At 41.9% G+C, this 23,639-nt stretch overlaps 1 protein-coding gene across 1 annotated transcript in view; it reads left to right on the top strand.

Moving 5' to 3' along the window:
- The first annotated feature begins 5,557 nt into the window (after positions 1-5,557).
- The window catches only part of LOC141126982 (matrix metalloproteinase-20-like), a 128,307-nt gene continuing 110,225 nt past the window's right edge, over positions 5,558-23,639 (top strand). The window contains exons 1-2 of the mRNA XM_073613078.1: positions 5,558-5,836; positions 18,107-18,351. Of these exons, the coding sequence (XP_073469179.1) occupies positions 18,158-18,351 (194 nt within the window). The 5' untranslated portion in view covers positions 5,558-5,836; positions 18,107-18,157. The remainder of the gene's footprint in view (positions 5,837-18,106; positions 18,352-23,639) is intronic.

The following is a 23,639-nucleotide window of genomic DNA, read 5'->3' as shown; positions in this document are numbered from 1 at the left end:
AGCCCTCTGTGGACTTGTTATGATGTTGAGCACTCTGTTAATTCGCAATGGTGGGACAAATATTTTTTAGAAAAATATTTGGATAACAGAATCTCACCTAGAGGTCTTCGAATTCTAAAAAACTGCTCCTTTTTGGAATCTGAAGATGCCAAGGAGTGGGGTAGTTTTGCAAAATTCTGCACAACCAAATTGATTCATATTTTGGTGAAACACAGAACTACAAAATTTAAACCACTTAAGTCAGTGCAAACCTTGTCTCAGGAGATAGTTGATATGGGCCATAAAGTCCCCCTACCCTGGCTAGAAATCCTTAAAAGGAATACTAAAAAACAAGAAGGTGACCTTATCTATAGCAAATTAGGAAAATTTGGGTGTGATATTAAGGACTACACCAATAACAAAGTTTTTACATGGATGCAGAAACCTATATCTAACCCATTATCTGCTAATTACTCACCATCCCCTTACCAGACGCATCAAACTGTGCCTCATTACCTTTCGTCTCTAATGCCCACCCCCCTTATCCTCCACCTCTATTACCGAAAGGACAGACCATTCATGGCCACAAAAATGCTCTGCGACTCCATTCTCCCATGAGTCACACTACACATAGAAATAACATTCTTATTCAAAAACAGCCGCAGAATAAATTATTGCATGATCATAATCACTTCTATAATCACCCACGCCCCGATATTTCTACCCAGACTAAGAATAGTACATTGCTGCAGGACACGAGTGACCCAATGCAGATAACTGATGATCATGGGCCCTCTATTACAATCAGACAGCCTTGTAATGATCTTCCTCTGCACATACCCCCAACCATTACTCACCAAACAAAAATGACAAATCCAGTCTATTCAGTAAAAACAGCACTCACTGCCTCTATCACTATGGGACCAGACATTGCCTCTATTACTATGGGACCAGACATTGCCTCTACCGCTATGGGAACAGATATTATCTCTGAACCATATGTTACTGTAGTCGAGAACAACATTAGCACATCGGCCACTACCGCTTTGGGGGTCACTAATAGTAAACCCATCACTTTTGGATCAAATAGCCCCCTAGATGGTCCTTTTTTATTGTCACACCCCTCTCCAGCCGCTCCAACAAAAGAAAGTTCACCGGAGAGGCTGCAGAGGGGAGAGAGGTAGACATAGATGTCAACCCGTCCAAAAATCGCAAACTGTTAAAATCTTTAATTTGTCCCAACACACCCTATCCCCTGCAGAAACATCTTTGCTAAGTCGGGGCCTCAATTTTGCCCCATTGAATAAGCCATCCCCTTTCAAGGATTTGAATAGGTACATTAGAAACCTCACTTTAACCAGTTGACATCCGCGCTACAGCCGAATGACGGCTACAGCGCGGACCTGAATTCCCAGGAGGCCGTCATATAACGGCCACCCCTGTGCACGCGCCCTGCACACGCCCTACAGGGTGCCCGTGGAGCGCGCTATGATCACCGAGTCACTGAGAATCGGGTGATCACCGATCCAAGTAAGGGGCCGGTCCAGGCCCCTTACCATGTGATCAGCTGTCAGCCAATGACAGCTGATCACATGATCAAAACAAAAGCTCTGTCACCGTCTCATCAGCAAGGGACATCGGTCCCAAAGAGTAAGAGGCAATAATGCCTCACATGTGCCACCAGTACCCCTTGCCAGTGCCACTTGCCATTGCCACCTGACAGTGCCCACAGTGCCCACCAGTGCCACCTATCAATGCCCATGAGTGCCACCTATCAATGCCTACAAGTGCCACCTATCAATGCCCATAAGTGCCACCTATCAATGCCCACCAGTGGTGCCAATCAGTGCCACCTAGCAGTGCTGCCTATCAGTGTAACAGATCAGTGCCCATCACTGCCACCCATCAGTGCCCATCACTGCCACCCATCAGTGCTCATCACTGCCACCTACCGGTGCCCATCACTGCCGCCTCATCTGCATACATCAATGAAGGAGAAAAATTACCTTTTTTAAAATTTTATAACAAAAATATAAAAAAAAAATTTTTTTTTTAAAAATTCAGTCTTTTTACATTTTTTTAACAAAAAATAAAAGTGCAAAGGTGATCAAATACCACCAAAAGAAAGCTCTATTTGTGGGAAAAAAAATGATAAAAATGTCATTTGGGTACAGTGTTGTATGACCGCGCAATTGTCATTCAAAGTGCGTCAGTGCTGAAAGCTGAAAATTGGTCTGCATAGGACGGGGGTTTAAGTGCCCAGTAAGCAAATGGTTAAAAAGATTTTTTCAGATAAAAAATACAAAAAATGCTCTCAACATAGACAATGTGGAAAACATTGCTACAATTGAGCCTCCACTGGAGTCACATGAATTTGATTTTGACACTGACGTGATCGAGATGTTAGAACAATTCTATCATGACGATTCTTATACAGGACTCAATCTATACACACACCATCTACACACATCTCCACCAGTTATACATTCCACACTAAAACCTAAATCCATATTTTATCCGTATCAATCAAAAGGCCCACATCCTACCACTTTTTATAATATTGTATTCTCAGATCTCAAAAAAATGTGTTCTTACACAACACCACAGACCACTGATCTTGGTTGCCTTAACACTCAAGAACATGCAGCTTTACAATCCTTAACTAAAAACAATGAATTGATTATCAAAACCGCCGACAAGGGCGGCGGAATTGTTATTCAAAATCAAATCGATTACATTAAGGAAACCGACCGCCTACTCGTGGATCGCCTGATTTATTGTAAATTAAGCACAAACCTATTGCCCAAATATAAGATAGAAATCAACGAGTTAATTGATCGAGCTATCCAACAAAAATTATCAATAAAGGTGAAGCTTCCTTTTTACGCAGAGACTACTACCATACTCCGTATTTTTATCATATTCCAAAAATACATAAAAAACAGACAAACCCTCCGGGTAGATCAATTATTGCTGCAATCGACAGTATTACTTCCGGTCTATCCAAATATGTTGACCATCATCTACAACCCTTAGCCCAGGGCTTACAGTCCTATATCAATGATGGAATTCACCTGTTGGACTTACTTAAGCCATACAGGTAGGAAAGTGAGTATATTTGGATGTCATTGGACATCAACTCACGTCTATCCCTCATTTTTTTGGACTGGCAGCCCTTGACCATTTTCTTTCTGAAGATCCTTATATGAGTCATGGGCAAGCTGAGTTTATTTTACACTGTACCAGATTTTGCCTGACTCATAACTACTTCTGATTTGATAACAAATATTATTTACATGTACAAGGGAAGCAATGGGCGATAATTTTGCACTATACTATGCAAACCTGGCCATGGGCCTATGGGAACATAAACACATTTGGAAAAACAACCCCTATTTAAAACACCTCATATTTTACGGGAGGTACATCAATGACATCATCATCATCATCTGGGTTGGTGCTGGTGGTGTCATCGATGAATTTGTCTCTCATTGTAATAATAACCCATATAGCCTTTCCTTCACTTATGTTGCGGATCTTGACCTATACCATATAAATGATGAGATACATCCAAAAAACAATTTCAAACCTACAGCTGGCAACTCTGTTCCATTACAAAAGTTGCCACTATCATAAATGGACCAACAATATTTCCAAAGGACAATTCTGTAGATTAAGATGCAATTGTATGAAAACATCTGATTACATGGAACAAAGTCTCACACTCAAAAACAAATTTAAGGACAAAGGCTATCCAGAGTCTTTAGTTGATCAAGCATATAAGCATTATCTACAATACGATTTCCCCACAACCAAAAAAGAAAGTTTTGATCAGTCCGCTCGTTTTTTTTACAAAATTCCATACTGACTCCAAAAAAATGGAAACGGTTTTATAAAAACATTGGCAAATATTACTAGAAGATCCTCACCTCAAACCCCTCTTACCAGATACCCCTAGGGTAACCTATAGAAAGGCACCCAACCTAAAGAACAAAATCGCACCTAGTAAATTAAAACCACTTCAAAAAACTTTTCTACACATACTTGTTTGATTCCTTTAAAGGGTATGTTTCAATGTAGAAAGCCTTTATGTAAAACATGTTCTTTCGTCAAACATGGTAAAAATTCATTCACCACAAAAGGAAAAACCTATATTCTAGGTGACTTTTATAATTGTGGTTCAGATTTTGTAGTTCATGGTCTTGTTTGTCCTTGCCACTTACTATATGTGGGTCGTACCATACGACCACTTAGACAAAGATTTAGCGAACACCGAAGGAAAATAGAGACGGCAAGGACAAACACAGTGTCCCCCGCCATTTTGCTGAACATCATAACAAGTCCACAGCGGGCTTGGAAGTCTGGATCATAGAACAAATCCCGAAAAATCTCTCTGAGGCTGAGAGATTCCATAGACTATGTGAGCGTGAGACATATTGGATATATTCACTAGATACTTTAAATCCTGGAGGAATTATTGAAGAATTAGAAATATCCACTATAATATAAAACGATGTCTAATCACACGTTCCCCCTTTTTTTAGGTGATGTTCTATATGTGATTTCACACACAAAACATATATATCAGATAACGGGGGTGGTGGGCCACTTCATTTTATAGTAAGTAACCTCAAAAGAAAAAAATGGATTATCTGTTTGTATTTCCTTTTCCACCCTAAATCCCCCCCTTTTCTCCCCCTTTTTTTTCCTTTCCTTTCCCCTCCCCTTTCCCCCCTTTTTTTCAACCCCCATCCCTCTTTTTTTTCTACCCCCCCCTTCCTTCTTCCCATTGATATTTCTACTCTACCCATTTGTTTATTATCCATTAATATGTTTTAAATCATTCCTTATTTTCTATTAGTCCTAATGAGGTACTGTATACATGATTGTTTATATATTTTGTAAAATGTTTACTATTAGACATTAGCCCTTTTTTATTGGTATAATTGTATTTTCCCCTTTTTTGAATAAATAATGGGAGATATGTATATATGTATGTGTGTATATATATATATTTTTTTTTTTTTAGATTAAAAAAAAAAGAATAAATATTTGCGTAAAATAATATCATTATGCCCATAATAAGATCAATTTATTCCCTTCAAATTTTAATAAACTTCGTGAATATACTTCAAACATGTAGGTATGCTCTGGCAACTTGTTTGGCTGTATAACAATCTCCTCATATAGTACCACTCATAGAAATATATACCGTATTTCTAATAACATCCATTTAACACCGTCCTCTTTATCCCATGCTTTCGGATATAATTCTCAGCACATATAGAATTAATTTACAATCGAGTAATATGGTTTCTCATGTTTGTTTTTAAAGTGTTTACATATTTTTACATAATATTTTTTTGATATATTTGCACTGAAGATCCATGTCTATTGTTTTATACTGTTGCGTTTTGAACATACAGAGGGATATGTATGTACATATCTTCACAGTGTGCTTAGATCTTGTAAGCTAGTCTATTTGTATGTATAGAGTGCTATTACAATTTTCCCCACTGGGTGGCAGCACCACCAAGGCACATAAAAAGGCTGATCACAGCCTATTCAATTCAGCTTGAGAAAGGAGCGTGCACTAAAGACATCTCCCTAGTGTGCATGCTCGGAAACGCGTCACAATTACGTCTGCCATCACGCCACATGCTGTGTTCCAGCGCTCTCCTGTGATCCACCAGCTGCCCTCCAAGCCTCGCTTTGGACTCCGCTTGAACACCGAAAGACTCCTGCTGGTCAGGATGCCGGCCATACACGAACCCACAGGATGTGACCCCTGCTAAAAGCTGTGACAGTGATTGGTGTAACCGGAATCTACTGTGTCTGATTAACGATACTAAAAAATGTGAGTGTTTTTAATGCGCTTTGTTTATTAAATACTACAGTCTTATCTAAGAGGCGCCTGCTTCCTGTTTTTCTCTTTAAGGTTAGAGTGCGACTTTGGAGTGTGACTTGAAAAAAAGCCGCATCAAAGCATTGCAGACACCTTTTCAAAGTCGCTGATTTTCAAAGTCAAATAGATGGGAACTGGTGTAATTGAAATCAATTGGCTGTGACTTGTCATGCAACTTTATGTGTCCAAAGTTGCATGACAAGTCATAGTAGTGGAAACTGAGCCTTAGTCTACGTTTTCACTATTGCAACCCCAAAGTTGCACGATTTAGAGTGCGACTTTGATGCGACTTTGAGTGCAGGATCCAGCTTTACACTCTCTGGATTAAAGTCGCATCAAGGCATTGCAGGTACCTTTTCAAAGTCACTGATTTTCAAAGTCGCATAGATGGGAACAGGTACAATTAAAATTAATGGGCTGTGATTTGTCATGCGACTTTGGACACATAGATGCATGACAAGTCAAATTTCCACTATGACAATTCATACTAGTGGAAACAGAGCCTTAGTCTACGTTTCCACTATTGCAACCACAAAGTTGCAGGATTTAGAGTGTGACTTTGAGTGCAGCTTTGATCCAACTTTACACTCTCTGGATCAAAGTCGCATCAAATGTCACATAAAGTATTGCAGGTACTTTTTTTTGCTGATTTACAAAGTTGCATAGATGGGAACGGGTGCCATTTAAATCAATTAGCTGTGACTTGTCATGTGATTTTATGTGTCCAAAGTTGCATGACAATTCATACTAGTGGAGCCTTAAGCCTCATACACACGGTCGGATTTTCCGACGGGAATTGTGTGATGACAGACTGTTGGCGGAAAATCCGATCGTGTGTATGCTCCATCGGAAAATTGTCGGATTTTCCACGGACAAATGTTGGATGGCAGGCTTATAAATTTTCAGCAGACAAATGTCTGTTGTCGGATTTTCCGATCGTGTGTACACAAGTCCGTCGGACAAAAGTCCAAAGTACAAACACACATGCTCGGAAGCAAGGACGAGCCAGAAGCAGTCGGTCTTGTAAACTAGCATTCGTAATGGAGGATCAACAATCGTGATGTGGCAAATTATGAAATCTCCAAATGCAGCGTACAATTCTCTTCTTCTTTAATGTGATAATAATTAAGCTTCTTTGCTGGTGATACTGATGGAGTTATTGCAAACAATTGTTCCAAGGCTTTTATTTTCTAGTGATATCAAGAATAATATTATTATGCTTTTTATTTTTTGGGGGCAAGTTACCACAACACCATTATCCCGTCGTTTTTAAGATCAAAGATACAACTATGTTGGTGTCCCTTGTTAATTTTACATTGTATTTTTTAAATGTAACTGCCTACTCCCAAACTGTCATTTGAAGTAAAACACATAGCCAAGTATTATTCTCCACAATTTTTTTATTGTGCATTAAAAAAAGAAAATAAATAAAATTAGAAATGCTATCTGCCAATAGAACATAACCAAAAAGTGCATTCTATGCATCCAAAAATATAGAAAATATACCAAATCAAATCATTATTCAACCGAAAAATAAAATAAAAGCCTCATGCATGTGTCCTGATCCTAATATAGGGGGTCAACAATGCCAAGAGTTGGTGAAAGCAGGGGTCCGTCATCTGGAGATAATTCCAAAAATCATCCAGATTATTCTCCTGGAGCTCCCGCAGCAAAGGCATATGACATAATTGGTCACGATTAATAAAGCAACCAATTTTTGGTCCAAGAACTCCTCCTCCTCCTGTTCCTGGACTGGACTTGGGTCAAAGCAATAACTCCAAGGCCAATAATAAATAACACGTTATCTCCTCCGATTCTGCAACATGTCTGGTTGACGAACGGCCGTTCAGAAACTAACTGAAAAGCGCGAAATGAAAAGCGCGAATCAACACTCACCAAACTTCTACCAACGCGAAATTAACAGGAGGAGCCCAAAGGGTGGCGCATGACACCTGACAATTGAACTTCCTCTTTATCGGCTCGTATTATGTCTAGTACATCACTACGTTTGTGTTTGTTGGCCGACTACTGTGTACCGTTTGTATGCAAGACAAGTTTTTGGCCAACGCCCTTCTGACAAAAGTCCGAGGCTTTGTCTGTGGAAAACCCTATCTTGTGTACGAGGCTTAAGTCTTACATAGTACATAGTAGGTGAGGTTGAAAAAAGACACAAGTCCATCAAGTCCAACCTATGTGTGTGATTATGTGTCAGTATTGCATTGTATATCCCTGTATGTTGTGGTCATTCAGGTGCTTATCTAATAGTTTCTTGAAGCTATCAATGCTCCCCGCTGAGACCACCGCCTGTGGAAGGGAATTCCACATCCTTGCCGCTCTTACAGTAAAGAACCCTCTACGTAGTTTATGGTTAAACCTCTTTTCTTCTAATTGTAATGAGTGGCCACGAGTCTTGTTAAACTCTCTTCTGTGAAAAAGTTTTATCCCTATTGTGGGGTCACCAGTCCGGTATTTGTAAATTGAAATCATATCCCCTCTCAAGCGTCTCTTCTCCAGAGAGAATAAGTTCAGTGCTCGCAACCTTTCCTCATAACTAAGATCCTCCAGACCCTTTATTAGCTTTGTTGCCCTTCTTTGTACTCGCTCCATTTCCAGTACATCCTTCCTGAGGACTGGTGCCCAGAACTGGACCGCATACTCTAGGTGCGGCCGGACCAGAGTCTTGTAGAGCGGGAGAATTATCGTTTTATCTCTGGAGTTGATCCCCCTTTTAATGCATGTCAATATTCTGTTTGCTTTATTAGCAGCAGCTTGGCATTGCCTGCCATTGCTGAGCCTATCATCTACTAGGACCCCCAGGTCCTTTTCCATCCTAGATTCCCCCAGAGGTTCTCCCCCCAGTATATAGATTGCATTCATATTTTTGCCACCCAAATGCATTATTTTACATTTTTCTACATTGAACCTCATTTGCCATGTATTTGTCCACCCCATTAATTTGTTCAGATCTTTTTGCAAGTTTTCCACGTCCTGCGGAGAAGTTATTGCCCTGCTTAGCTTAGTATCGTCTGCAAATACAGAGATTGAACTGTTTATCCCATCCTCCAGATCGTTTATGAACAAATTAAATAGGATTGGTCCCAGCACAGAACCCTGGGGAACCCCACTACCCACCCCTGACCATTCCGAGTACTCCCCATTTATCACCACCCTCTGAACTCGCCCTTGTAGCCAGTTTTCAATCCATGTACTCACCCTATGGTCCATGCCAACGGACCTTATCTTGTACAGTAAACGTTTATGGGGAACTGTGTCAAATGCTTTTGCAAAATCCAGATACACCATGTCTACGGGCCTTCCTTTATCTAGATGGCAACTCACCTCATCATAGAAGGTTAATAGATTGGTTTGGCAAGAACGATTCTTCATGAATCCATGCTGATTACTGCTAATGATATCATTCTTATTACTAAAATCTTGTATATAGTCCCTTATCATCCCCTCCAAGAGTTTACATAATATTGATGTTAGGCTAACTGGTCTGTAATTCCCAGGGATGTATTTTGGGCCCTTTTTAAATATTGGTGCTACATTGGCTTTTCTCCAATCAGCTGGTACCATTCCAGTCAGTAGACTATCTGTAAAAATTAGGAACAACGGTCTGGTAATCATTTGACTGAGTTCTCTAAGTACCCTCGGATGCAAGCCATCTGGTCCCGGTGATTTATTAATGTTAAGTTTCTCAAGTCTAATTTTAATTCCGTCCTCTGTTAACCATGGAGGTGCTTCCTGTGTTGTGTCATGAGGATAAACATTGCGGTTTTGGTTACTGAAGGCCCACTATTGAGACCACAAAGTTGCATGATTTATAGTGCGACTTTACTGTGACTTTGATTGCAACTTTGATCCAACTTTGACTCTTTGGATCAAAGTTGCATCAAAAGTCACATAAAAGCATTGCAGGCACCTTTTTAAAGTCGCTGATTTTCAAAGTCGCATAGATGGGAACGGGTGCCATTGAAATCAATTGGCTGTGACTTTGTCATGTGATTTTACGTGTCCAAAGTCACATGACAATTTATACTAGTGGAGCCTTAGTCTACTTTTCCACTGTTGCACGATTTAGAGTGCGACTTTAATGCGACTTTGGGTGCAGCTTTGATCCAACTTTACACTCTCTGGATATAGGTCGCATCAAAAGGCACATAAAAGCATTGCAGGTACCCTTTCAAAGTTGCTGATTTTCAAAGTCGCATAGATGGGAACAGGTGCCATTGAAATCAATGGGCTGTGACTTGTCATGTGGCTTTATGTGTCCAAAGTCGCATGACAATTTATACTAGTGGAGCCTTAGTCTACATTTCCACTACTGCGATCAAGAAGTTGCACGATTTAGAGTGCGACTTTGATGCAACTTTAAGTGCAGCTTTGATCCAACTTTACACTCTCTGGATCAAAGTTGCAACAAAGTAGTGCAGGCACCTTTTCAAAGTTGCTGATTTCCAAAGTTGCATAGGTTGGGAACGGGTGCCATTGAAATCAACGAGCTGTGACTTGTCATGCGACTTTATGTGTCCAAAGTTGCATGACAAGTTGCACTAGTGATAACAGAGCCTTAGTGTGATTGCCTGTACTATGATCATTGTAGACTGTGAGGTGAGACCCCAGAGCACTTCCAACTACACTGACAGTCCCCCCCCAAGCTCCCTTCTCCTGTGCACAGCAATATTGTATATGTGCCCTGCACCTCCCATCCCCCTCCTGTGTGGATGGGGCTTTTTTAAATCTTCATTTTCTCATGTACTAGGATGTACAATGAGAGAACACGGCAGGAACCTGATTATCTCCTCCCATCCAGTATACGCCCACTGGCTACACAGGAGCAGTGAACCTCCCAGGAAGTGACGTCACTAGCTTTCAGTAACCACACACACTGGCTGTTTTTATGCTCGGAAGCAAGTATAATTGAAGTCATGTGACGGCACTGGATACTGCAAAATAAAGGTAGAAAAACTGGGATTTTTTTTCATTTTGATACATAAGGCATACCTCCCAACATTTTGAGATGGGAATGAGGGACACCTACTTGCAAACGCATGTAGGCATAGGACACACCCCTTTCCACAACTCCTTAAAGGAGAATTAACCCAAAAAAAGGTTAATTAAATCCACAAGGACTTTTTTTTCCCATTCCTATTCCTTTATATTGGCTTTTAACATTTACAAACGCAGGAATTTAGAATTTAGATGAAAGGTTTAGCACTGGAAAACACTTTTTGAAAGATAAAAAGTGCATTTTATACAATTATATAGATCAGACCAAAATGAGAGACAAATGAGGGGGAAAGAAGGACAGAGGGACATTGCTCCAAATCAGGGACAGTCCCTCCAAATCAGGGACAGTTGGGAGCTATGCATAAGGCTGAACTTCGCTCGCATTACTAATTGCAGGGTAGAGTTTAAGTGTTAAGGTGGACTTCCACTTTAAATAATCCTGCCTATCCTGCCATTAATTAGCTTGGTTTGGTATAGCTTTCTAATCAAATACAGTTTATTGGTGAAATTAGTTCTTTCATGCACCTTTTGTAATCCTTCCCACATTTCTTTAGCAGTTTCACACTCACCTACACATATGTACGATTTGATAAGCTTCTATACTAAGAAAGATTGTGCGCTGAGCTTTCTGATTTTTCTCTGTCCACTCATCTAAAGGGTGTTCTGGCCTGACTTAATTTATACATTTCCACGCACTTTCTCTTATTTGCAACATTTCCATCTGGAATTTCCAAGACTCGTAGTTCTTATTTGTCATATCTGCAAATGAAAGCTTTGTTGCAGCTGTATTACGGGTCATTTTATTTTATATTCTGTTGCAGTGTGCTTTCTGTTGCTGTATCTTGCACTTCTCTGCTGTAGCTGGCTATATTTGTGTTTTTTGGCTATGCCTGGGTTCTCAGCTTTTCTTTGGGTGGATGTCTGGGTTATACCTGGGACCATAACCTGTTAGAAAGTCTTTATGCAGTATAGACTTAACAGCATAACAGACAGTGCACAGTCCACATGGGCTTTGCTGCCTAACTGCAGACAGGAAACAGGAAATTTTCATTACACAGAGAAAAGACATAGAATTTAACCACTTACGGACTGCCCGCCGCTGGTTTACGTTGCTACTTTTGAAAAGGAAAACCGCTGTTATGGCAGCAGCTAGCTGCCATAACCCCGGTATCCTCTTCTTCAGTGGGTGGTCTGCTTTCAGATAAAAGTGGTCTCTGTGGCAGATTCGCTGCAAGATCACTTTTTATCGGCGACGGGAGAGGCCCCCCCTCCCGCCGCGCTCCGGTGCCCTCCGACGTTTACCGGAGCCGTCGGTATCGGCGGAGGCGATCGGATCCTTCTCCTGGCTTGGTATGAAGACGAGGGAGGGGAAGATGGTCACCCATCTCCATATCATTGCAGGGCGGAAGCGAAATCAAAACATCACTTCCGCCCATAGCTCTTTTTCAAATGACAACATTTTTTATTGCATTTTAGGCCCCTTTCACACTGGAGCGGTTTGCAGGCGCTATTGCGCTAAAAATAGAGTCTGCAAACTGACCTGAAACTGCCCCTGCTTGGAGCGGTGCGCTGGCAGGAGAGAAAAAAAACTCCTGCAAACAGCATCTTTGGAGTGGTGAAGGAGCGATGTATTCACCGCTCCTAAACCGCTCCTGCCCATTGAAATCAATGGGGCAGCGCGGTTTTAACCCTTTTTTGGCCGCTAGCGGGGGTTAAAACCGAACCGCTAGCGGCCGAATACCGCCGCTAAAACGACGGTAAAGCGGCGCTAACAATGGCGCCGTTTTACCGCTGACACCCCCACTGCCCCAGTGTGAAAGGGGCCTTAGTGTAAATATAAGATCTGACCCCAGATCTCATATTTAAGGGGTCCTGTCATGCTTTTTTTCTATTACAAGGGATGTTTACATTCCTTGTAATAGGAATAAAAGTGACATTTTTTTTTTAAAAGAACAGTGTAAAAATATTTCAAAAAAATAAATAAGAAAAAATAAAAATAAAATTTTAAACGCGCCCCGTCCCACTGAGCTCACGTGCAGAAGCGAATGCATAGGTGAGTAGCGCCCGCATATGAAAACAGTGTTCAAACCACACATGTGAGGTATCGCCGCGATCGGTAGAGTGAGAGCAAAAATTCTAGCTCTAGACCTCCTCTGTAACTCAAAACATGCAACCTGTAGAATTTTTTAAACGTCGCCAATGGAGATTTTTAAGGGTAAATGTTTGTCGCCATTCCACAAACGGGCGCAATTTTGAAGTGTGACACGTTGGGTATCAATTTACTCGGCGTAACATTATCTTTCGCAATATAAACAAAATTGGGCTAACTTTACTGTTGTCTTATTTTTTAATTCAAAAAAGTATATTTTTTCCCAAAAAAGTGCGCTTGTAAGACCACTGCGCAAATACGGTGTGACTGAAAGTATTGCAATGACCGTCATTTTATTCTCTAGGGTGTTAGAAAAAAATATATATATAATGTTTGGGAGTTCCAAGTAATTTTCTAGCAAAAAAAAACCTGTTTTTAACTTGTAAACAACAAATCTCAGAAAGAGGCCCGGTCCTTAAAGTGGATGTAAACCCAATGTCTTCCTTTCTAAACTACTGCCATAGGGTTTATCTATAAGGATATACATGCCTCCTGCATGTATCTTTACCTGTCAAATGTCTCCCCTCTGTCTGTTATTAGACCCGAAAAACTGCATATTCTGTGGGCGGGTCTGTTGTCTGGAGCTCGGTGGGTGGAGTCGTGATGTCAGTAGACTCCCCGCCCACCTCTACACTCCCCTTGTCAATATGCATTTTCTCCTGTGTATTTCTTACACTGAACTTCTGCTATGATCTCTAACATCCAGTGAAAACACAGGAAAGTAACCACATGACTCCAGCATGCCAAATCATGCTGAGGTGTGGAACAGCCAATTCTTGCAGAGCTGCTGAAGAAAGGAGTGGGGGAGGGAATTAAAAAATAATGCATGTCTTAGGCTAGTGCACGAGATGTAAATCACCTGTCACTCACAGCAAGGGGGAGGATTTGACAAAGTTTTTCTCTGTTTGTTAAGTTTTATCTCACTTAACAATAAAAGAGGATTGCTCAGCACTGGATTAACTCTTTGTGGCAAGACTGGGCTCAAATGATAGGAAATTTTATATTCTACATTATGACATCAAAAAAAAAAAAAAAAAAAAATTCGGGTTTACATCCACTTTAGGTGGTTAACCATAGTTGCAGCTAGGGATGAGCCGAACACCCCCCTGTTCGGTTCGCACCAGAACATGCGAACAGGAAAAAAGTTCGTTCGAACATGCGAACACCGTTAAAGTCTATGGGACACGAACATGAATAATCAAAAGTGCTAATTTTAAAGGCTTATATGCAAGTTATTGTCATAAAAAGTGTTTGGGGACCTGGGTCCTGCCCCAGGGGACATGGATCAATGCAAAAAAAAGTTTTAAAAACGGCCGTTTTTTCAGGAGCAGTGATTTTAATAATGCTTAAAGTCAAACAATAAAAGTGTAATATCCCTTTAAATTTCGTACCTGGGGGGTGTCTATAGTATGCCTGTAAAGGGGCGCATGTTTCCTGTGTTTAGAACAGTCTGACAGCAAAATGACATTTTGAAGGAAAAAACTCATTTAAAACTACCCGCGGCTATTGCATTGCCGACAATACACATAGAAGTTCATTGATAAAAACGGCATGGGAATTCCCCAAAGGGGAACCCCGAACCAAAATTAAAAAAAAAATATGACGTGGGAGTCCTCCTAAATTCCATACCAGGCCCTTCAGGTCTGGTATGGATATTAAGGGGAACCCCGGCCAAAATTAAAAAAAAAAAATGACGTGGGGTTCCCCCTAAATTCCATACCAGACCCTTCAGGTCTGGTATGGATTTTAAGGGGAACCCCGCGCCAAAAAAAAAAAAAAACGGCGTGGGGTCCCCCCAAAAATCCATACCAGACCCTTATCCGAGCACGCAACCTGGCAGGCCGCAGGAAAAGAGGGGGGGACGAGAGTGCGGCCCCCCCTCCCTCCTGAACCGTACCAGGCCACATGCCCTCAACATTGGGAGGGTGCTTTGGGGTAGCCCCCCAAAACACCTTGTCCCCATGTTGATGAGGACAAGGGCCTCATCCCCACAACCCTGGCCGGTGGTTGTGGGGGTCTGCGGGCGGGGGGCTTATCGGAATCTGGAAGCCCCCTTTAACAAGGTGACCCCAAGAACCCGCCCCCCCCCTGTGTGAAATGGTAAGGGGGTACATAAGTACCCCTACCATTTCACGAAAAAAGTGTCAAAAATGTTAAAAATGACAAGAGACAGTTTTTGACAATTCCTTTATTTAAATGCTTCTTCTTTCTTCTATCTTCCTTCATCTTCTGGTTCTTCTGGTTCTTCTGGCTCTTCTGGTTCTTCCTCCGGCGTTCTCGTCCAGCATCTCCTCCGCGGCATCTTCTATCTTCTTCTCCTCGGGCCGCTCCGCACCCATGGCATAGTGGGGAGGCTCCCGCTCTTCTCTTCTTCTTTTCTTCTCTTCTGTTCTTCTTCATTTTCTTCTCCGGGCCGCTCCGCAATCCATGCTGGCATGGAGGGAGGCTCCCGCTGTGTGACGGCGCTCCTCGTCTGACAGTTCTTAAATAACCGGGTGGGCGGGGCCACCCGGTGAACCCCGCCCCCCTCTGACGCACGGTGACTTGACGGGACTTCCCTGTGACGTCACGGGGAATGCCACAGGGAAGTCCCGTCAAGTCACCGTGCGTCAGAGGGGGGCGGGGTCACCGGGTGGCCCCGCCCCCGTTATTTAAGAACTGTCAGACGAGGAGCGCCGTCACACAGCGGGAGCCTCCCTCCATGCCAGCATGGATTGCGGAGCGGCCCGGAGAAGAAAATGAAGAAGAACAGAAGAGAAGAAAAGAAGAAGAGAAGAGCGGGAGCCTCCCCCCTATGCCATGGGTGCGGAGCGGCCCGAGGAGAAGAAGATAGAAGACGCCGCGGAGGAGATGCTGGACGAGAACGCCGGAGGAAGAACCAGAAGAGCCAGAAGAACCAGAAGAACCAGAAGATGAAGGAAGATAGAAGAAAGAAGAAGCATTTAAATAAAGGAATTGTCAAAAACTGTCTCTTGTCATTTTTAACATTTTTGACACTTTTTTCGTGAAATAGTAGGGGTACTTATGTACCCCCTTACCATTTCACACAGGGGGGGGCCGGGATCTGGGGGTCACCTTGTTAAAGGGGGCTTCCAGATTCCGATAAGCCCCCCGCCCGCAGACCCCCACAACCACCGGCCAGGGTTGTGGGGATGAGGCCCTTGTCCTCATCAACATGGGGACAAGGTGTTTTGGGGGGCTACCCCAAAGCACCCTCCCAATGTTGAGGGCATGTGGCCTGGTACGGTTCAGGAGGGAGGGGGGGCCGCACTCTCGTCCCCCCCTCTTTTCCTGCGGCCTGCCAGGTTGCGTGCTCGGATAAGGGTCTGGTATGGATTTTTGGGGGGACCCCACGCCGTTTTTTTTTTTTTTTTTTGGCGCGGGGTTCCCCTTAAAATCCATACCAGACCTGAAGGGTCTGGTATGGAATTTAGGGGGAACCCCACGTCATTTTTTTTTTTAAATTTTGGCCGGGGTTCCCCTTAATATCCATACCAGACCTGAAGGGCCTGGTATGGAATTTAGGGGGACTCCCACGTCATTTTTTTTTTTTAATTTTGGTTCGGGGTTCCCCTTTGGGGAATTCCCATGCCGTTTTTATCAATGAACTTCTATGTGTATTGTCGGCAATGCAATAGCCGCGGGTAGTTTTAAATGAGTTTTTTCCTTCAAAATGTCATTTTGCTGTCAGACTGTTCTAAACACAGGAAACATGCGCCCCTTTACAGACACACTATAGACACCCCCCAGGTACGAAATTTAAAGGGATATTACACTTTTATTGATTGACTTTAAGCATTATTAAAATCACTGCTCCTGAAAAAACGGCCGTTTTTAAAACTTTTTTTTGCATTGATCCATGTCCCCTGGGGCAGGACCCAGGTCCCCAAACACTTTTTATGACAATAACTTGCATATTAGCCTTTAAAATTAGCACTTTTGATTTCTCCCATAGACTTTTAAAGGGTGTTCCGCGGCATTCGAATTTGCCGCGAACACCCCAAATTGTTCGGTGTTCGGTGTTCGAGTCGAACATGAGTTCGACTCGAACTCGAAGCTCATCCCTAGTTGCAGCTACAAATCTATAAACACTGCCATCTACTGGCTGATGTCGTTGTTGCACAAAATAAATGAAAAATGTATTCCAACAGTATTGCATACCAAAGAAAAAAGATACCGGTCGGCATAATTCAACCTTTAAGTTGTTATCATGCTTTTCTTAACACATTTTATCAAATGCTAGCTTGCTGCAATTAAATAAGAGAAGCTGTTAACATTTTTCAATATAAGTGAAAGCGGTCATCAATGACAACATTTGTGTATGATGTAGTCAAATTGCTCTCTACATTTTTGGCAATGACAGTAACACAAATTAAATATTTGGTCAGGATACATTTGCCCATTCTCCATTGAAACACAATACTGGCTTTCTGGTAAGGTCTCCATTGGCACCACCACGTGTGCGTCCCGCAGGTGATTCTTCTGCCTCTGGTTTTACTGCTTTTCTGGGCCTCATTGAATTATCTGTTAAGAATACCAAGTGGCTAAACTTTTTTCTCATTCGATTTATTAATTTACACAAGTACTAGAAGAAGTTGAAAACCAGATTTAAAAAAAAAAAAAAAAAACATGTGGCATTGTGAAAACCTAATTTAGCATTCACAATTACTGAATCTATCAAAATATGATAATTAAATATACATTTTGATTTAAAAGATAAAAATTAATAATATGTCCGCAAGAGTATGTTCAAATACATTTACGGTCAGGGACACTGGGACTACAAACCTTTAAAAACTATATTTTGCCGGTTTTTCAAACACTGATTAAGCACCATGTTTAACTACAAGATAACTATAAACTAGGTATCTCCAGCTTACTGCATATATTTATTATATCCAGCAATAATTAGAAAAGATGATTTTCCAGGGTCTCAGGTTCCTCATAATAATTGCAATCCAGGTAACAAATAACTACCAACACATAAACACCAACTGCTATCCACAGTATTCACTACTTTTCAATGTTAAATGTGATAATTATGTTATTGTCAATTGTAGAAATATCTCAATAAATATTATGGTGATGAAAGAAGAATTTCCGTGGCTGAAATGGTGACGGGTGACATTCTGATGTCAAGAAAAATCAAGAAAATGCAAGAATTTTTTGGTTTACATGTGACAGGAAAACTGGACTATTCAACCCTGTCGGTGATGAAGAAACCACGCTGTGGCATGCCAGATGTGGCCGATTATCATCTCTTTCCCGGAGAACCCAAGTGGCAAAAGAATAATCTAACTTACAGGTGATTATTGTGGAAGGCGTAAAAGATGCAACATAATACCCAATTGTCCCTCCTTCAGCAGACAGAACCTAATATTCATACCTTGACCTTGTGTGATCAGGCAAGACTCCATGTGGTTTTGTTCACACATAAGCAGATGATAGCAGCATAAAGATGGCCAAAAAAGGTGCCTCAAAACAACTTGTATAATGATTTAAAGCATAATTAGGCCAAACTTTATTTTTTTTTTGATAGAGCATGGAAGAGTCAAGGCCCCATTACGTTTTTTATGGCTGTATGTGTCATTAATGGGGAGATTCTCCTCACTTTCGGCGAGGGGGAAACAGCCAAAAGCCCAAATTTTCAGTAGAGTGACAAAAGATTAGAATGTCTGATAATGTTTTTACTGCTGTTTGTGCCTTTGTGTTCCTAATGACAACCATTTCTCCAATTTCTTGTACAGCACTTTTAGGTATTAAAACTGCATGTTCACGAGTTTGTCTTAAACTGTCACCCACAGCCATTATGGAAAGGCGCTCAGCCAAATCCAAAGTCAGAAAATAACCAGCAATCTAAAATGGGGAGAAGAAAACTAGCAGAAAGTGAATTAAAATCCCATAGAAAACAATGATATGGAGACACACAGGCCACCATTATCAGGGTGTCGAGATATAGCCCAGTGTATGTTTCGTCATCCTAAAAAAAGGAGGCCAGCGTGCCTCTAAAACTTTCTATGAGATTTTTTTTCTTCTCTGAATTTTGGAGTGCTGGCTATTTCCTGACTCTAAAAATTAAACCTGATTGAGCTTGTAATTACTCCCCACTACCTATATCCAAAATAAAAAAAATTTAAAAATGTTAATTTTAGTGCTGACATAATACTTTTCTAAAACCAGAATTTTAGCATTGCAGTAAAGTAGTTATAAAACATTTTTTACCTTAATGTATTCATAGAAAAAAGGTAAAAAATGTTTAGGTATTTAGGTATCATCCCCCCCTATACATACCTGGGACCTAGTGGCAGCCCGTCCATTAGGGGCGCAGGGGCGCTGCCTCCCTAATCCATACGTCTGGCCCCAATCTACATGCAGGGTGCCGGGTACATGGATTTCAATAGGGGTTTATTTATTTTTTGAAACACATGATTAGCGTCTGAGGCTCTAATTGGCTTAAAAAAAAGGGTAGGCTCTGCACCCTGAGCCCACCCAGTTGTGTAACAATACTGAATTAATATTCACTATTGTCTTCCTTATTCTCCTCCCAGCCAATCAGGAAGCGGGTCCTAAGACGCAATTGGCCAGGGAATCTTAGGACTCCCAGCCAATCGGGTCTCAGGAGGACCCACTTCTTATCCGGCAGGGAGGAGAAGCAACAGCCCCGGCTATTCCCTGGAGGGTAAGTCCACTGATCACCGCCATCCGACTCCCATGGGGGGTGGCACTGATCGCCGTCATCCGTCTCCCGCTCGGAGGGGAACTGATTGGTGCTGTCCATCTCCCATGGGGGGGCACTGATTGCCGCCATCCGTCTCCCGCGCTGGGGGGGCACTGATCGCCGCCATCTGTCTCCCATGGGGGGGCAGGTTTGTTTGCCCCCCCCCCAAAACATTAAGCACCAGCCGCCACTGCTGAGACCTCATTCAATCCAGCGCTATGAATGTCTGCCAGATCTGTCTTTGCATTTTTGGGGTATGTGTTAAAATACCTGAAGATTAGGCCTGAAGATTAGTCAAAACCACAAAACATTATATATATATATATATATATATATATATATATATATATATATATATATATATATATATATATATATATATATCGTATTCTGAAAGCAGGGGCCCAAGAAAAGAAAATTGTGGTAATTGCCATCTTTTATATCACAGGATATTAGTTGATTAAAGTGCAAACAAATGCAATTCATTACCCAAGTTTTTTGTAAAATATAAAGGATGAGGAGCCATCAAGTAAATAAACACCCAACGTGTCAAGACTTAAAATTGGAAGCACCTGTCAAACATCAACAAACTTGAGTACCTAAAATCATCCATATGCAATGCTTTAAAAGCCTTTACAAGTCATCAGTTTAGAGTTAACTGTGATATGATGATTCTAGAATTATTGCTGCCACTCTGGAATGTGTGGTGATATGTGATATGTTTAGCACAATTATAGTTTTCATACATAAGCACAAGCAATGCACCCTTTTATATGTATGTGCATGCATGTATGTGTAGGGCAGGGTAGGAGGGGAGGGTTAAAAAAAAATTCTTATTTGTAACAATATTGTCCTAAATCTGATCCATTGAAGTCCCAGGTTCTTCCCACCCTATTTCTCTGATAATAGGCAGATCCTAGTTGCTGAGAGCAACATCACAATATGACATGTCACAGTTCTCTGCATCATAATCCTGTGAGTCCAGGGTAGGGAGTGAAGCGGCCTAAAGAGTAACAACCCTGGATCGGTAAGTGGGTGAGTCTTCAGGGGAATATAGCAATTAAAACTAATTTTTATTTTTAAGAGCTGTTGGGGGATCCATTTGTGTCTAGCCCAAAGTTGGGTTTTAATAATATAAATAATGATGTATATAAGTGAATAATGCCACCCGCATACATATTGTTTTTTCTGCGATTCCTGGAATCTTTAAAACATAGGCAGTTATCATCAGAACTGGTGTCCTTATTGGCAGATTGGCAGATTTCCCCTCACTTTTTGTTCATGGGACAACTATGAGATTTTAGATTTTGTATCCCTGTCTCCGTGACAATGGTCACCAGGATATATATAGGATAAATCTACCTAGCTGGGACACAGATATCATTAAAAATTTGACAGGGGTACTAATCCCACCCTACTCACTTTAAAGCAGATGGGCAACATGAGAAAAGTTTTTTTTCCAATTAAGGTCTGATTAGTTTCCTAATAGGTGTTGAAAGGTGGTTAACCAAAAGAAATACATACTGTAAACAAAGAATCCACAAGAATGGTTATGCAACTGTGCATACCATGATGCAAGTCATTGCGAGTTTTTTTTTTCACAATCTGAGGTTATTTGGTAAGCAGAAATTGGCAATGTTCTGGAAAATCTTCTACATAAACACACCAAGCAATCTAGATTTATCTCTTCATGTTTTCCCCCTTATAATTAGATTGTTTTCCAGAGCTAAACCTTTCATCTGATTTCTACATTGCTGCATTTGTAAATTCCAAAAGCCAATATAAAGGAATAGTAGTGGGAAAAAAAGCACTTGTGGGTTTAACCAATCTTATTTTTTTGTACAATTCTCCTTTAAGGGAGCGTGACAAGGGGTGTGTCCTATGCCTGAATACTTTTGCTGATAGTTGTTTCTCATTCCCATCTCAAAAAGTTGGGAGACATGAGTAAACTGCTGCTCCAAGTATACAGATACTGTACTGTACTCAGGGCTGGTGCAAGGATTTTTGACACCCTAGACGAAACCTAATTTTGCCGCCCACCCCTTCCCTTGGCTCCACCCCTGACCCCACCCCCTTTGCCCTGCCCATGTATAATCCACCTTTTTTAATGAAGCGCCCATCAAATTCAGCCCACCAGCGCCCATCAAATTCAGCCCACCAGCGCCCATCAAATGCTTCCTCACCAGCACCCATCAAATGTAGCCTACCAGCACCCATCAAATGTAGCCTACCAGCACCTATTAATGCAGCCTCACCAGCGCCCATCAAATGCAGCCAACCAGCGCCCATCAATGCAGCCTACCAGCACCCTTCAAATGCAGCCTACCAGCACCCATCAGATGCAGCCTAGCAGCACCCATTAATGCAGCCTCACCAGCGCCCATCAAATGCAGCCTACCCGTGCCCATCAATGCATCCTACCAGCACCCTTCAAATGCAGCCTACTAGCACCCATCAGATGCAGCCTAGCAGCACCCATTAATGAAGCCTCACCAGCGCCCATCAAATGCAGCCTACCAGTGCCCATCAATGCAGCCTACCAGCACCCATGAATGCAGCCTACCAGTACCCATCAATGAATGTTTGCTTGCTTCCATTCATTCAGGAGTCGGGACACAGACACAGTCCCCTGCTGCACCTCTGACAGTATGTGCGAATGGAGCGGCGGCTGCCTGCTGATGCTGAGACTTAGTTGCTTGCTGCAGAGAGAAGAGAGTAGGAACACCAGTGGCCAGGCACCCTAGGCAGCAGTGCGCCCATGGCGGCTGCCTAGTTAGCCTAGTGGGAGCACCGGCCCTGACTGTACTCAGCCTGAATCAGCCAAGCTCTTGGTCCTGCAGGAAGCAGGGCTCATCCCTTCCTACTCAACCTGAAGAAGCTCCAACTGGTGATACTAGTGAATGGACTACAAAGTACTGCCAATTCTACAGCCCTACTACCATCACACCAAATCCGGGGATTGGATCATTTTATATGTGGGTTTTTTTCACACAATCCTTGCAGGCCTTGACCAGGCCTGCTCTCCCTCCCTCCCACAAAGACGCCACAGAGATATTCTTACCCTTGAGCAGATATTTTCACCATAAGCCCCGGTTCACACAGGGGCGACTTGTCAGGCGACTTAGCCGCCTGACAAGTCGCGTCCCGTTCTGTACTATGGAACCGTTCTAATAGGAGCGACGCAAGTCGCTCCGACTTAGAAAAAGGTTCCTGTAGTATTTTTAGGGCGACTTTAGGCGACTTGCATTGACTTCTATACAGAAGCCGTTTTGCAAGTCGCCGCTGAAGTCGTGTGCAGGTCGCCTCGGTGAGTCGACCTGCAAGTCGTGCCGCCCCTGTGTGAACCGGCAGTAATATGTTATCTATTTGTAATAGATTTCTGACTTGTATCTGGTCAAAGACAGAACAAGTCCAGTTGAATGTGACTAGATAAGGTTAATTTTAGCTTAAAGTGGTTCTAAAGCCTAAACATTTTTTAACTTAAAGTGGTTGTAAAGCTCAAGGTTCTATGCATGAAGGTAACCTCCTCTGTGCAGCAACTAGACATGTGCATGACGAAAAAAAAAAATGTGTTTCATTTAGTTTTGTTTAGGTATGTTCATCTAGTTATTTAGTTTAATTAAATTTGGTTGATTTGTTCAATTCATATTCAGGGTTTGTATTTGGAATTCGTATTCGGAATTCGTTTTATATCTTTTTCGAATTTTCTTAGAATTTACTGATTTTTTTTTTCAATTCGAAATGTTCGAATCGATAGATTTTGAATCAGTTGAATCAAAAATGTTAGATTTATTTTTTCCGATTCGTATGTCGCACCTTTGACTTATCCAAAAACAGCATTATTTCGAAATGGTACTCTAATGATACAAAGTCTG

This window comes from Aquarana catesbeiana, linkage group LG02 (assembly GCF_042186555.1).
Source record: "Aquarana catesbeiana isolate 2022-GZ linkage group LG02, ASM4218655v1, whole genome shotgun sequence".
Taxonomy (NCBI): Eukaryota; Metazoa; Chordata; class Amphibia; order Anura; family Ranidae; genus Aquarana; species Aquarana catesbeiana.
The sequence above is the reverse complement of the archived record's forward strand: the minus strand, read 5'-3'. Positions and strand labels throughout refer to the sequence as shown.